Here is a 15,239-nt window from a genome sequence, read left to right as displayed (position 1 = left end):
AATCTCCTTCAAGTTACCTGCTAATTAAAAAAATGTGACTGGAGAAAACTAGTAAAAAATATCAGAGTTTACCCATAACTAAGGCAGCTAATAAAATAGTTCATGTACATCAGTACGTATAAAATTATAGAAGAGTTTAAACCACACACAAGGAACATCCATATAGCTTTTAATTCTATTGACAGTATGAGAGCAACTGTATTTTTAAGTGTTATACTAGAGACAGAGTAAGGCATGTTTATTCACTGTAGAAGACAGTGGATTGAAATGAATTGTAGAATTACAAAAAGAAGGGGAAATCTGTATTTCTTGTGATTAATGCAACTGGATTAACCATTTTATTCAAATCTGCCAAAGATTTATACTTTTATTTTTTTAACATGACACTGTCTATTGTAACATTAGATGAAATTGTGCAGTTAAATATTGTCATAGAAAGGGCAATCAAAATGGAATTTGAAGAAACAATTTCTTGTTAGCATTTCCCGAAGAATGAGATTGTTGGGCACCCTCTCCAGGATTGGAAATGCCACTTTCTTTGAGGATGCTGCTATCTTCATCTTCTGCTTCTGTCTCATTATGCAGCATTCTTTGTTTTTATAAATGGAAGAGCCAGCACACTAATGACTGGACTGTCATTCACACTGCACTTTAACACTGTTCTGTTTATCGGGAAATTAGAGCATCCCAATTATAGGTGATGCTGAGGTTTATTTCACCAGACCGTAGCATGGGGCCAGGTTGGGAGACAATGGAGAGGTAAGGAAACTACTGCTGTTACTGAGAACTCTTCACTTTTAATCCTGGACCACGTTGATTGTATTCTAAGGCAGTTTATCTTCATATGTTGTCTTATAGGGAAGAAACAACACTAAACCTACCAAAACTCATTTCATATGTAGCTATTTCCACTGCCTTCAGATCAAAGTTATTTTCTTCAGTCTGGACTAAATTATACACAGGTCCCAAGAGTGAAGGACACTGAATTAATGCACTATGTCACCCAGCCCTGACTACAGAGTATTTCTTATCAAAGTCCAAGACACTATTTTGCTGCTGCACTAAAAATTCATACACGAGTTGCCAAAAAGAGAAAAATGCATAAAAAAAAAACCGAACAAATTTTGTGAGGCTCGGCATACTTTAGAGTCACATTAAGCAAAGTGTTTTTAAGGAAAATGGTTAAAGAGCTATATATATATACTTATATCTAAACAGTATTCTTCACCGTTGTCTAATTTATATGAGGGAGTCCTCAATCTTAAGCATCCTTAATTATCTATTTTGTTTTATATAAACTGTCATTTTTTGAGTAAGTTTCCAGGGGAGCACAGAAAAAAGGGCAAATGCAAATTCCATCTAACACAAGGTCACAGGGCTTGGGAGATTCTGAATTTGTTTATTGACTGATGTCAGCATAATGTGTTAGGCAAACGTGAATATAGTTCAGTTTAAATATAACTAAATTGAGGTTTGCATTTATATACTTAAAGCAGAACACACACAAACACATACACACAAATAACTATTTGCAAATAGTTATATGTGCATATAATGATTACTATAACATTTTAAGATTGTGAATGAGGAAATTAATGAGCCTTGCCATAAATGAGGTTGGTACCATGCCTAGGTTGCGTTAATTAAAAGTGCAAATTTATTTTTTACGTCACAACAGTATCATGAGAATCAACTGGAAAAACTTCAAACTTTAAGGCAATGGTAATATTAGCAGAGTCCTTTTTAAAAATTAAGATGCAAAACACAGAAAATGCACAATACTTTTGGCATTTGGATTTCTCTTTCTGGATCAGTCATACAGTCCAGATACTGTGAATCTAGTATCAGGTTGCTTTAACCCCATTTATCCCTGCACGCTACAGCTCACCTGTTATTTACACACATAAGAGGGCTGATCCTGCAGAACAAGGAACTGCTCTGTTGTGACACAGAACATACATATTTATTAGCACTGCAGTCCCTATGGACATTTGCGGTATATCCTGATGATTTTTGTATGACAAAAGGAACTAGGGGAAAGGAAATATAGCTGTAATGGATTGAAAACATATATGGAAAAAGGAAGACAGGCCTGAGAAATGAAAGGCCATAAAGTAACAAGTTTAAAGGGTAACTACCAACTACTTATTGAACTGATTGTAAATTGTTTAAAATCATTCTCATAGATAAACAAAATAACATTTGACTTAATGCGGAAAAAGATCAGTCCTCTTACTTACTCTCAAATTCCTTCCCTTGCAATAGTTGATGATACCTGACACTAAATACTAAGCTTGTGAGTATGAATCACTCGTATATTTTAAATTGCATGTATATGCATAGCTGTGTATTCTTTTGAATTAATTGTTAGGATATACACAGACTGTTGGACACTGGTTTTACTTGATTTAGATTATTATTTAAAAATATTTACACATAGACCCTAGCCAATGTCAGTCTGGCAGGTGAATGTCCCAGGTTCAATTTCTGGTCAGGACACACAGGAGAAGCAACCATCTGCTTTTCTATCCCTCCCCTTTTCTTTCTCTCCCTCTCACTCTCCCTCTCCTTCTCCTTCTCTTCCCCTCCTGCTTCCATGGCTCAGTTGGTTCAAGCATGACCCCAGATGGGAGTTGTTGGGTGGATCCCATCTATCTACCTCCCCTCCTCTCACTTGGAAAAAATAGGAATAAAACTATTTACAGATAAACTTTTGTAAAACCTACCCTTTATGCCAAAAAAATTAACATAATTCTAAATTATAATTTTAAAATATAAAGATTTTATGAGAGTGATTATATATTCATTTGTATACTTTAAGTAATGGACATTTTAAGACCCCCTACAGAAACAAAATATATTTATTTGAATTAGGATTATGCTTTCTTGGGTTGCTTTAAGTGATAGACAATCTATCCTGATCTTACATTGAATATGACTTCAGTGGTCTAAAAGTGATATTTCGTTCATCAGGGTAATTTGCTTTGCATAAGTGCTTATGCATTCAGCCTCATAAATGCAAGCCATCTTCTTTATATGTCTTGCATGTTAAAAATGATGACCCATCAGACCCATGCATACCAAGTTTCATCCTCGGTATGAAATATTGGCAAAATAGTCATTTTTATATTTAGTCACGTTTTGATGAGTGAATATCTTGTTGCTGTGAATAAAATTTAATGCCTTTCAGGGAAACTAATTCAGATCATCAGCTATCCACAAATTTAATTGAAAGGTAGGGCATATTCCTGTCTAGTCCAGGTCGTGGTACCTGTAACATTGAATACTGGCTCTGCCCGAGCCCACAGATCAGTGTCTCATCGAGGTACCATCCACCCAACAGCTTTCTGTAGGAAATAAGAAGTTTGGAGTAACTTTAACAGTCCCTCAAAAGTTGTACTAAAGCTTATAATTAACTAATAGGAGATGCTTTACTATTAAATGAAGCTTTGGTTTCCGGTATCAGAAACTATGGCAAATTCAAACGAGCATATTAGGGATGGCATGGATTGACCTAAGGAAAATATGTAAAGAAAGTATCTGTCAGATCACAACAAAGGGGGAAATACTGAATGACAGCAATCTGGAAACCAGTTTTGTTGTTGTTGTTGTTGTTTTAAATCATTATCATTCTTTACTGTTTTACTAATGACACTGAATCAACAAGGAAAATATCAATTATTTTTATCTGTGCCCTGATTAAGAGGGAAGAAATGCATATAATAAATAATATTTGAAAAAATTGTCTTCTAAAGATACTACGTTTTTGTTTTTTTTTTAAAGATTTAGAGCACTAGCTAGATTTCAAGAAAATGTAGTTAAGTAATAAGACTGGAGCTTGAAGCTTCACAGTGAAGTCATACATTCAGTTGCTTACATGACCAGTAAAGACCATAAAAATGCCTGATATTGTAATAAGGAGGGGAGCACTGTGACCAAAAGGGGCAAGCATGCCATGTCCAAAGGTGGCAGGTGGTTCGCAGAGTTGGCCAACTGTTGCCGGCTGGAATGAGGCCTCATATTATGAGACCATTCAACTTGTCTTGGAAAATGGCAAATATGGGAATAAAGTATTTTGTGTTTTGTTGTTTTTTCTTACAAACTTGATTTATTTGGAGATGCTATTCTGGCCAAACAGAACATGGTGGCCGGCTGTACGCTGCTACCCTCAGGCTGTCAGGTGGCAATTTTTCTGTTAGAGGGTGAGATTATTTGAACTCTATTTACTAAGAACCATTTAGCTAGAAAGGCCTTCATGATTGTTAAAAAGGATAGCTTTATGCAAATAAGGTAGAACGGGGGAGAGAGCAATTTGTGGCAAAATATATTATAATTTGGAGTCTTGAGGTGTAAAAGTATGATTTAAAGAGAAAAGTCATTTGACAGCCTTGCTAATATAATTGGAATATCTTATTTGAGACTGCGGGTTTTGAGGTAATTTTTAACTGGTTTTAAACCTCTAAGTACTTTGTTGCTTAGTTGTGGTTTCTACAATGTTAAGTCAAATATAACATTAAAAATAAGTAAAAGGCTATGAAAAAATTTTGAATTTTTGACATCTTTTTGATTAAAGAGATCATGCTCTGTGCTTTGCTGAGTATTAAAGAATTTCTCTACTTTTCTTATAACCAACACTCCCACTAGAAAATTTCCTTTTCAGTAGCTGTCCTGACATGGAATCATAAAGAGTGATTTATAAATTCTAGGAGTAATTTTACTTTTTTCTCTCAAGTCAGTTTTGTTTTTAATGCACCTCTGTCTTTTTTTTCCAAATAAAAGAATAACAAAAATATTTGTATAGTAGTTCACAGTTACAAACTATTTTTGCAAATATTATTACTTTAGATAGACTTATTATTCTAGTAACATATTACCATTATCATCCACATTTCATAGCTGAAAAACATGAGTATGATGTGCTTGACTTCACCAAGATTAGAACAAATAAGTGATGGGATGAGAAAAGCTAGTGGTCTGATTCTCAAGCTTAGCATAATCACTCTTCAAACAAAATTCTAGAGCCTTTTTTATGTTTTCTCCAGTTTCTTTCTATCTCAACAATCTAGCATTGTGCCCAAATAAAACTCTGCAGACAAAATAGTATTCAACCCCACAGTAGCAAATTGTAATTGAGGCTGTGTGTATTGAGGGCGAGGTTACTTTGAAGTTTTCTTAATCTTTAAAATTAAAGAGTCTAATTTTAGAGAATTTAGAATGTAAAATTATAAAGATAATTTATAAACAGATTCCCCTGGATTTAACTTCTTAGAATTGTCCCACAAAGCTTTACACATAGTGGACACTCAGTTTGTCGACTAAATTAACAATCCCTACATCAAATTTATTTTATTAAGGACTTCTCTAATTTTAGTGTTCTGAGTGTGGAACCTAAAATTAAATAGAGTAAAGAGAATATGTAACTTCTGTGTTTCTTCCTTCGCTCTTCCCTGTTACTTTCTGATATGACATCATGGTTTCAGGCTAAGATTTATCAGGAAATGTTCTGGGGAAGATTTCAGATCAAATAGGTTAGTTCAAGTAATACTAGATACAACTGTCAGCCTCCTGGTTTATGAGGGTCAGTGCACAGAGGGTGAACACTGCATAGGCTGCTCAGACATTCCATTTGGTCAGCAGTCCCCTTGAATAACGGTAAGTAGACATTACACTGCGCCCATTTTCAGTAGCAGGAAGTTTGTAGGCCCTCTCTCAGAAGGCTCATCACTGCATAAACCTGTATTTTTAACCAATGAATTTGCTACTCTCTAATTAAAATTTTGAAAGCTCTATGTGTTCTGCCATTTCCTACCTAGGAGAAGATAAGTCTGCTGCATTATTAGGCTGAGGGGGTTGGAAACTCTTTATTACTTTGTTATAACTACCCTAGTAGTGATTGTTTTCTAGAGAGATACTTGGTTAAATCTGGTATTATTAAAAAAAAAAAAAAAAAAAAAGGTTTAGCCTGACCTGGCGATGGCGCAGTGGATAGAGCATCAGACTGGGATGTGGAGGACTCCTCACGTTCGAAAACCCAAGGTTGCCAGCTTGAGCCTGGGCTCATCCGGCTTGAGCCAAGGTTCACCAGCTTTAACGCGGGGTTGCTGGCTTGAGTGCGGGATCATAGACTTGACCCCATGGTCGCTGACTTGAGCCCAAAGGTCACTGGCTTGAAACCCAAGGTTGCTGGCTTGAGCAAGGGGTCACTCTGCTCTGCTTTAGCAGAGCCCAGTCAAGGCACATATGAGAAAGCAATCAATGAACAACTAAGGAGACTAAGGAGCCACAATGAAGAATTGATGCTTCTCATCTCTCTCCCTTCCTGTCTCTCTCTCTCTTTCTCTCCCTCTCTCTCTTTATCTCTGTCACAAAAAATAAAATAGGTTTAAAAAAATAATAAAACTTTCAGAGGTACAGTAGCCCAAAGAGAGTAATAGGCGTAGTGATGTTGTGTAGGCCTGTGAGAGTGGGGTGCAGCTGTCCTGGGGCCAGCAGCCCACCATGGCTGCAGGTGTTTGCCTCAGGTCCCTGACCATAGGAAGTCTGGGAAAACCTACAAATGAAGGCAAAGTCCCGAGCAGCCAGAATTACCCCATGGGAACCTTGTAGAAGAAGAGAACAGCTTTTTTAGACCTGATGAACTGCTGAATAGCATGTGTGTGTTAAGGGTGGGGGTGGAGTAGTGAGTGCCTTAGATTAATATTTCCAGGAATGTGTTCTAAAAATAGTCTAGAAGATTTAGTCTTTTATTTCCAGTTTCCTCCCATTCAGAAAGTTGTTTTTACACTCTTCATTTTTCCTCTACAATAGTTTCTTGATAATTTTGAAGCTTTGAAGGATGCTCCAGTTGTTTCATTTCAAACTAGTAGAAGAGCACAATGGAGGAAGTAATGCAGTGCGGGAACAACTGTTTAGTAATTAAACCTAAACTATGAAATGGTCGTAAGGATAGCAATGGACAATGTTATCCAAACTGTCCAGTTTTATCGGAAATATAGAATTCTTCATTTATACATTCATATATTAATCCTATAACAATAAAATGTTCAGGCTTTTTACTATCTGTCCTTCTTGTATAACATGTTAAAGTATCTTAAAAGCAATTTTCTATTGCACTTTTTTATTTAAATGAACACATTGCAGTATAAAATTTGCCAGCTGTATTAAGAATTTTCTGATCACATAAAAAAGAAAAATTGATGTTTCTGGAGCAGTTCTTCAGTTATCTTTAAAAACTATTTTTTTCTTACTTTCCACTACTTTCTGAACCTTTATTGTACCTATTTAAGCTATTTCTAAACAACAGTGAGAGTTATTTTTCTGGAGTCACGTTTCTAATAATGTTTAAAATAGTATTGTTTCTGAGGTTTTTCTCTTCGTGTTCCAGGGAGAAACCATATAAAAGCTGTTTTTAAAACCCATCTTATTATTTGGGTGCCAAGGTAAGTGACACACATCTGCTGCTTCTTACTCACAGATAACAGCAAGGCAATCAAAAGAAGCATGCTTTTTTTGGACAAAGAACATTTGACTCTACGTTTTCTATTCATTTCACATCAGAAATATCACCATCAATAAACAGAACAATAATAATAGCAACAAAAACAAGTTTGGCACTACTTTCAATTAGTATTAAAATTCAAGAAACTGAGGAGAAAGCTCTTTGTTTTTCCAAGGCTAGGACAATCTCCCGAATGCTGGTTTCTTCTGCTTCTGATATTAAGAACTAGCTTATGGTAAACTATTAACTTAAATTTTAAAATAATATTAATGATTTCAAAGCACTGGGTAAGTACTTATGTTTTGGGGATGCAAATAATTCCATTCCCTTGAGTTCATTTAATCAAAGCTCAGTCTTGCCTTTTGCAGTCCTGCTCAGGTTATTGTTATTTAAGTATGCATCAATACATAAACTTTAAGTTATCTTGGTAAGCACATCCAAAAATAACATGAGAATCAAAAGGCAATAGTGTTTCCCATAATTGTTCCAAATAAATAATTTTGATAAGATCTTTGCTTAATTTCTGATGAAATAGAAATCTTATAAGATTTAATTTGTTTTGCTAGAGTTAAACTATGCAGAAATACCCAGTGAAAACAGTCAATCTACTTTATTTAAACTTTCTAGTCCTGTCTCTTGTAGTGATTATAACTTACCAAGATAATTTTTGCATATTTATAAAAATTATTTTATAAGAAAAAAATTTAAGCTAATACAGGTGGAAGACTGACCATTAAAAAAATAATAATCATTCTAAATCTACAGTAGTTACGTTTTCTTTTCAGTGGGCGGTTTAAAAAATCATTCGTGTTATGTGTGTGTGTTAAACGCATGCCAACGGTGGCTTAGCTCAGCTAACTAAAAGGAAGCCAAACCCTTAACGTGTCCTGTTGTGTTTGTAGTAAATTCCATTCCCTGTGACCCATACGTTATTTTCTGAAATCATGTTTCAAGGCATTTATTTAAATGTTTCTACTGTATCAACCTAATCAAATTCTTATGCATAACATACGTGTGTTCTTATTTTCTCAACTCTGTATTTTGATAATCTTTATAAAAATCCTAATAGAAATTCCCTGGAAATAATTTACAGGCCTAATGAATTTGTAGGTCTTTTAGACAGTTCTACATTACAGTCACATTAATATTCTCTCCTTTTTATAAGGCTTGAAGTAAGTCCCATGACACCGGGAGAATTTAGATACTGATTACTTGCGATTGGTTCCTGGTGATTTGCTCTTAATAATTTCCAGTTGAATTTAATGAAAGTATGATTCCTGAAATGCTGCTTCATTAAAATTGCATATTTTCCCTTTAAGTGTGGTTTCAGTCATTTCACCCATTTTGCGGTGTGTTTTCCTCCCCCCTTAAAAAATAATGATTGAGAAAATAGAAACAATTGAGAATATCACTTTAGTTCTTCCTAGCACTCACACACCCAGAACTTCTGACTGAAATGATAATGCAAGCTGCACTCCATCCAGGCTTTTCTTTTTTTTTCTTTTCTTTTCTTTTCTTTTTTTTTTTTTTTGCAATTTGATGAGATTGTTTTTTAAAAGACAGACTTTGAAAATTGAAAAGAGAAACATGAAAATTAAGGGGGAGTGAGGAAAAGTGAATAAAGAATGCATGTGAAAGAGAAGCAAGGTCTTTAGTATTTTTACTAAAAAAAAAAAAGTAAAGCTTGATTAAGTTATACTGTGCCGCTTTCAGACTCAATTTAACTGAGATGGTGATTTGCAAATGAATATCCACATGGATCCTTTTTAAAAATTCAAATGTAAATAAGTAAAATATATTTGCAAACGAATCCTGTTGCTTTATTCATTTATTGTGTAATTACTGCAATCCTTCCTACCTTGTTTTCAGTATTTTTTAATCATTAAGTTGGAAGCATGACAGCAGTGCCAGCCCTGGCATGATTCTCTTTGACTAAAACCTTGTAAATTAACACAATTAGCACAGCATCATCCTGCTAATTAACTTCCAGTGTCTGGTGCAATGGTTTTGCAAACAAGGAAAAGGGAGTCAGAAGGGAATCAATATGCCATTCTGTTACCAAACTCTGTGCTATGTTCAGTTTAGCTCAGTAAGTCAAAGCTGGCCATGTCGGAAGCCAGAGTCAGGCAGTGAAGAGCTAAAGGGTTTGGAGGAAGAAAGCAGAAAGGGGTAGGAGCTGTCAAAATAGACTGGGAAAGTCAAAAGAGCTGATGTCACAGATGCTTCGTTTAGACCAGCGGTTCTCAACCTGTGGGTCGCGACCGCTGCGGGGGTCGAACGACCAAAACACAGGGGTCGCCTAAAGCCATCAGAAAATACATACTTATTATACAATACATTTTTAAATAAAATATGTATTTCCGATAGCTTTAGGCGACCCCTGTGTTTTGGTCGTTCGACCCCCGCCGGGTCGTGACCCACAGGTTGAGAACGGCTGATTTAGACCAAGCCTCCTCCTTATCGAGGAATCTCTGCCAGGGGGACTAGACAGTTTGCGAAGTTCACTTTGGGTAATACAAAGGAGATTAAGGATCCTTGCTTAATATAGTTTACCAGAATAGGAAGTGTTCCAGGGAAGCAGAGATCAGAATGGGATAAGCCAGCACTGGGAAACAGAACAGGGTTCCAGTGCTGGTCTGTAACTAACTGCCTGTGAGTCTTCGAGGGTGCGTATGAATCCATTTGGGTTCTGGTTCAATAATCCGTGAAAGAAGGAAATTTTTAAGGTCTCTTTAAACTGTACAAATCAAATGATTCCCTGATTCTAATTTCTTAGTACTTTCTCTTAAATGAAAAAATATTCTTTATTGTTTGTTACATAGTCACCTTGCTTTAATTAGTAATCTAACAGACGATAGACATACCATTGCATCTCATCACCTGGTTGTACTATTTGAGTTACTGCCACACATTGCTTCCCATAGAAACACAGAATTCGAATCCAGATTCTCTTATTCTCTACCTATTCTTATCTTCCCTTTCACCTGTTTCCCCCTCCTCTCTCCTTCTCTCTCTCCCTCCTCTCTCTCTCCATATATATATCTCCTCTTAGTAACCTGGAGTCTGTAAGGCAGAGAGAGGGATTGTAAAAGAAGGAGGGAGAATGCTAGCTAGAAGACTGACAGACAAGTGATGCTTGTTTTTTTTCAGGGACTCAACAACAGAACTGAGAGGCAGAAAGGAGCCAGTTGTAATTCATACCGAGTTGTAGGCTTTGTGCGATGAAAGCGATGGAGCGCTGCCTGGGAGATTGCTTTGCTGCACTCCACGAAGCAGATTTGAAACTGTCGTGGACCACTTTAGATGAGAGTTGGATTATGGAATGACCTGCTATGTCTGTGTCATATTGTTCTGTGCAGGGAGCATTATACTGTGCTAACTAGGTGTTCAGTACCAAATAAGAGAGGTATCCTAGATGTGATCTGTCAGCTGTGTCTTATTCTTATATTGGTCAAAATATAAAACAGAAAGTGTGATGTAAAGAGACAGAATAGCTAGACATTATGCATTAATACTATCACTGGCCAGATATTTAAAATGTGTGCATGTTTTATTCTAAGAACCTCTGATTGAATTTTAACTAGACAGAAATGTGTGTGTACATATATATATATATATGTGTTTCTGTGTGTGTAGCAAGTGACTTAATAGGCTTACCAGAAATAGATTTGCTTATGACTTAAAAATAGAAAAAAAATTAGATGTTCTACAGAGTTTTCATTTGAATTTATTTTTTATACAGGGCTGAAATTCAATCCATTTTCAAATATTCATATTATAGAGATTATAATAGGTATTATAATGTGGGGAATATTTTAACATTGATACTATTAGTGGAAAATAACAAATAAAAGAAACTTTTATAGTGGGGGAGGCTTTAATAGTTCTTTTGAGTATCTAAATAATTTAACTTTTTCCCTCCAATTTCTTAGGCTTGAAGATGCAGTGGACGCCGGAGCATGCCCAGTGGCCAGAACAGCACTTTGACATCACCTCGACCACTCGATCTCCTGCCCACAAAGTTGAAGCCTACAGAGGTCATTTACAGCGCACCTATCAGTATGCCTGGGCAAACGACGACATATCTGCTCTGACTGCATCCAACCTACTAAAAAAGTATGCAGAGAAGTATTCTGGCATTTTGGAAGGCCCAGTGGACCGACCTGTACTCAGCAACTACTCAGATGCACCATCAGGACTAGTGAATGGTCGGAAAAATGAAAGCGAACCCTGGCAGCCTTCCTTGAATTCAGAAGCTGTTTATCCCATGAACTGTGTTCCAGATGTTATCACTGCCAGCAAAGCTGGAGTCAGTTCAGCCCTCCCTCCAGCAGATGTCTCTGCAAGTATAGGGAGCTCTCCCGGGGTGGCCAGCAACCTGACAGAACCTAGTTATTCAAGTAGTACCTGTGGAAGCCACACAGTACCTAGTCTTCATGCAGGGCTCCCATCTCAGGAATATGCCCCAGGATACAACGGATCATATTTGCATTCTACGTACAGTAGCCAACCAGCACCTGCACTTCCCTCACCACATCCATCTCCTTTGCATAGCTCTGGGCTCCTACAGCCACCACCACCACCTCCTCCGCCACCAGCCCTGGTCCCAGGCTACAATGGGACTTCTAACCTCTCCAGCTATAGCTATCCCTCTGCTAGCTATCCTCCTCAGACTGCTGTGGGATCTGGGTACAGCCCTGGGGGTGCACCTCCTCCTCCTTCAGCATACCTGCCTTCAGGAATTCCTGCTCCTACCCCCCTGCCCCCCACCACTGTTCCTGGCTACACCTACCAGGGTCATGGTTTGACACCGATCGCACCCTCGGCCCTGACAAACAGTTCTGCAAGTTCTCTCAAAAGAAAAGCTTTCTATATGGCAGGGCAAGGAGACATGGACTCCAGTTATGGAAATTACAGCTATGGCCAACAGAGATCTACACAGAGTCCTATGTACAGAATGCCCGACAACAGCATTTCAAACTCAAATCGGGGGAATGGCTTTGACAGAAGTGCTGAAACATCATCCTTAGCATTTAAGCCAACGAAGCAGCTAATGTCCTCTGAACAGCAAAGAAAATTCAGCAGCCAGTCCAGTCGGGCTCTGACCCCTCCTTCCTACAGTACTGCTAAAAATTCATTGGGATCAAGATCCAGTGAATCCTTTGGGAAGTACACGTCGCCAGTAATGAGTGAGCATGGGGATGAGCACAGGCAGCTCCTCTCTCACCCAATGCAAGGCGCTGGACTCCGTGCAGCTACCTCATCCAACCACTCTGTGGACGAGCAACTGAAGAATACTGACACGCACCTCATTGACCTGGTAACCAACGAGATCATCACCCAAGGACCACCAGTGGACTGGAATGACATTGCTGGTCTTGACCTGGTAAAGGCTGTCATTAAAGAGGAGGTTCTATGGCCAGTGTTGAGGTCAGATGCATTCAGTGGACTGACGGCCTTACCTCGGAGCATCCTTTTATTTGGACCTCGAGGAACAGGCAAAACATTATTGGGCAGATGCATCGCTAGTCAGCTGGGGGCCACCTTTTTTAAAATCACTGGTTCTGGACTAGTTGCCAAGTGGGTAGGAGAAGCTGAGAAAATTATCCATGCCTCTTTCCTTGTGGCCAGGTGTCGCCAGCCCTCGGTGATTTTTGTCAGTGACATTGACATGCTTCTCTCCTCTCAAGTGAGTGAGGAACACAGTCCAGTCAGTCGGATGAGAACCGAATTTCTGATGCAGCTGGACACTGTACTAACATCGGCTGAGGACCAAATCGTAGTAATCTGTGCCACCAGTAAACCAGAAGAAATAGATGAATCTCTTCGGAGGTACTTCATGAAACGACTTTTAATCCCACTTCCTGACAGCACAGCGAGGCACCAGATAATAGTTCAACTGCTCTCACAGCACAATTACTGTCTCAATGACAAGGAGTTTGCACTGCTCGTCCAGCGCACAGAAGGCTTTTCTGGACTAGATGTGGCTCACTTGTGTCAGGAAGCAGCGGTGGGCCCCCTCCACGCCATGCCAGCCACAGACCTCTCAGCCATTATGCCCGGCCAGTTGAGGCCTGTTACATATCAAGACTTTGAAAATGCTTTCTGCAAGATTCAGCCTAGCATATCTCAAAAAGAGCTCGATACGTACGTTGAATGGAACAAAATGTTTGGTTGCAGTCAATGATAACTTCTTTAAAAAGTATAATGAATGTTGGCACACACACATAAAACCTGCTACATAGGGTATAGAGCCCCTTTCCAGTAGTGTTTAAATTGCAAAGGGTACTGGGGAAGACGACGATTAAGTTGCAACTTTAGAGTCACGGTAGATTTGAAGGAAAAAAAAATGCGTCAAATGAGAGCTTCTGATTCAAAAGCCCCAGATGACAGAAAGCATCTGTTGATGCTCAGTTTGGTTCAAGCTAGACAACACTCACCAAGGAGCAAGGTGCAAGTGTGTTGACTTCAGAAGGACATGAACCTCGTGTGTTGATTCCATTCTGCTGTTCTCGAGATTTAGTTGCTGTCAAGTGCCTGGAGTGGTGCTTTATTTTTTTGTTTGCCTCACAATTACATTGGTGGCATGTGCTAATATAAAGAGCTTTAACTTCAAACATTATTGGACTAAAGAGATGAACGGTTGTGTTATGACAGAAAACCAGATTTTTGCCATTTTAAGAGCAACAGTATTCCTCAATCCTGTCTGTTCTGCAGTACTAAGCTAAGAACAGGTAAAACAGGGTAACGGTAATCTGGACCTTAATTTCTGCAGTTCATTTCTTTTAATGTTCTTGTCTGCAAAAACTCAGGAAAGCGATTGTGATTTGTACAGTACCTCAAAGGAATGTGTTGAAAGCACTATGTACTGCTGAGAGTAATGGGATAGGCTTCAATGTTACTTTATATAAAAATGTATGTTTACCTCAACAATTGGAAAATAGCAAGAAAAATTACTTTGAATGTATCCAGAAAAATAATGAAGTGTGATACAACTGAATATTTACAATTTAAAGTAGAAATGGAAGGATTTTTTTTTTGTTTCTTTTACTAATTATGGGGAATTAACCAGAGCAGAGTAATTCTTTATGTCAATAACTGCAAGAGTTCTTCATACATTGCTCCTTGATAATGAAGTGAAAATGTTCTTAAAAGGTACACTGGTTAATGGAAAGCTACTTACTCCGTTTGTGTTAGTGTCTGGACAGTCAGCCACAAAACCTGTTTAGGACCCTGAGAGTCACAGTACCTAAAAAGTAGGACTGCATTTTATACTGCATAGGTCGTAGTGGTGGTGGTGGTGGTGGTGGTGGTGGTGGTGGTGGTGGTTTGCAAGTTCTGTCTTAAAACTGCTGGGAATGGTGTCATTCTTTTCACTAATCTAGCTTATAGGTTTGCCGTGCTGTTTGATAGAATGCAGAAGATAGCAACCAAAACAAACAAATAATTAAATAATAAAAACAAAAAACAACCAACTCACATATGTATCCACAAAGAACGTCTGCATCCCCTCTCCTTCATTTTGACTCCTCTTTTGTCAGTGCAATTTTGCTTCTTATTTTAAAATCTGGGCTGTAGTGATCCTACATTCATTTTTACCTCAGTTTTATTACATTTGTCTTGGAAAGTAGAAATTTGAAGTGGACACACACACACAGTATAGCTTGTAAAACACATCACTTTATTTTCCTCCATCTTTTTCCATAAATCTGGTTCCCAAATGCATTAGTCTTCCTGCTTA

The 15,239-nt window shown here is 37.9% G+C and overlaps 1 protein-coding gene across 3 annotated transcripts in view; it reads left to right on the top strand.

Moving 5' to 3' along the window:
• FIGN (fidgetin, microtubule severing factor) overlaps positions 1-14,771 on the top strand; it is a 141,275-nt gene extending 126,504 nt beyond the window's left edge. For all 3 annotated transcript variants that reach the window (XM_066346102.1, XM_066346100.1, XM_066346101.1), the window contains one exon: positions 11,431-14,771. In XM_066346102.1, the coding sequence (XP_066202199.1) occupies positions 11,439-13,685 (2,247 nt within the window). In that variant the 5' untranslated portion in view covers positions 11,431-11,438 and the 3' untranslated portion in view covers positions 13,686-14,771. The remainder of the gene's footprint in view (positions 1-11,430) is intronic.
• Positions 14,772-15,239: the final 468 nt, after the last annotated feature.

Source organism: Saccopteryx leptura, chromosome 7 (assembly GCF_036850995.1).
Source record: "Saccopteryx leptura isolate mSacLep1 chromosome 7, mSacLep1_pri_phased_curated, whole genome shotgun sequence".
NCBI lineage: Eukaryota > Metazoa > Chordata > Mammalia > Chiroptera > Emballonuridae > Saccopteryx > Saccopteryx leptura.
This window is presented reverse-complemented; position numbering and strand designations above follow the sequence as displayed.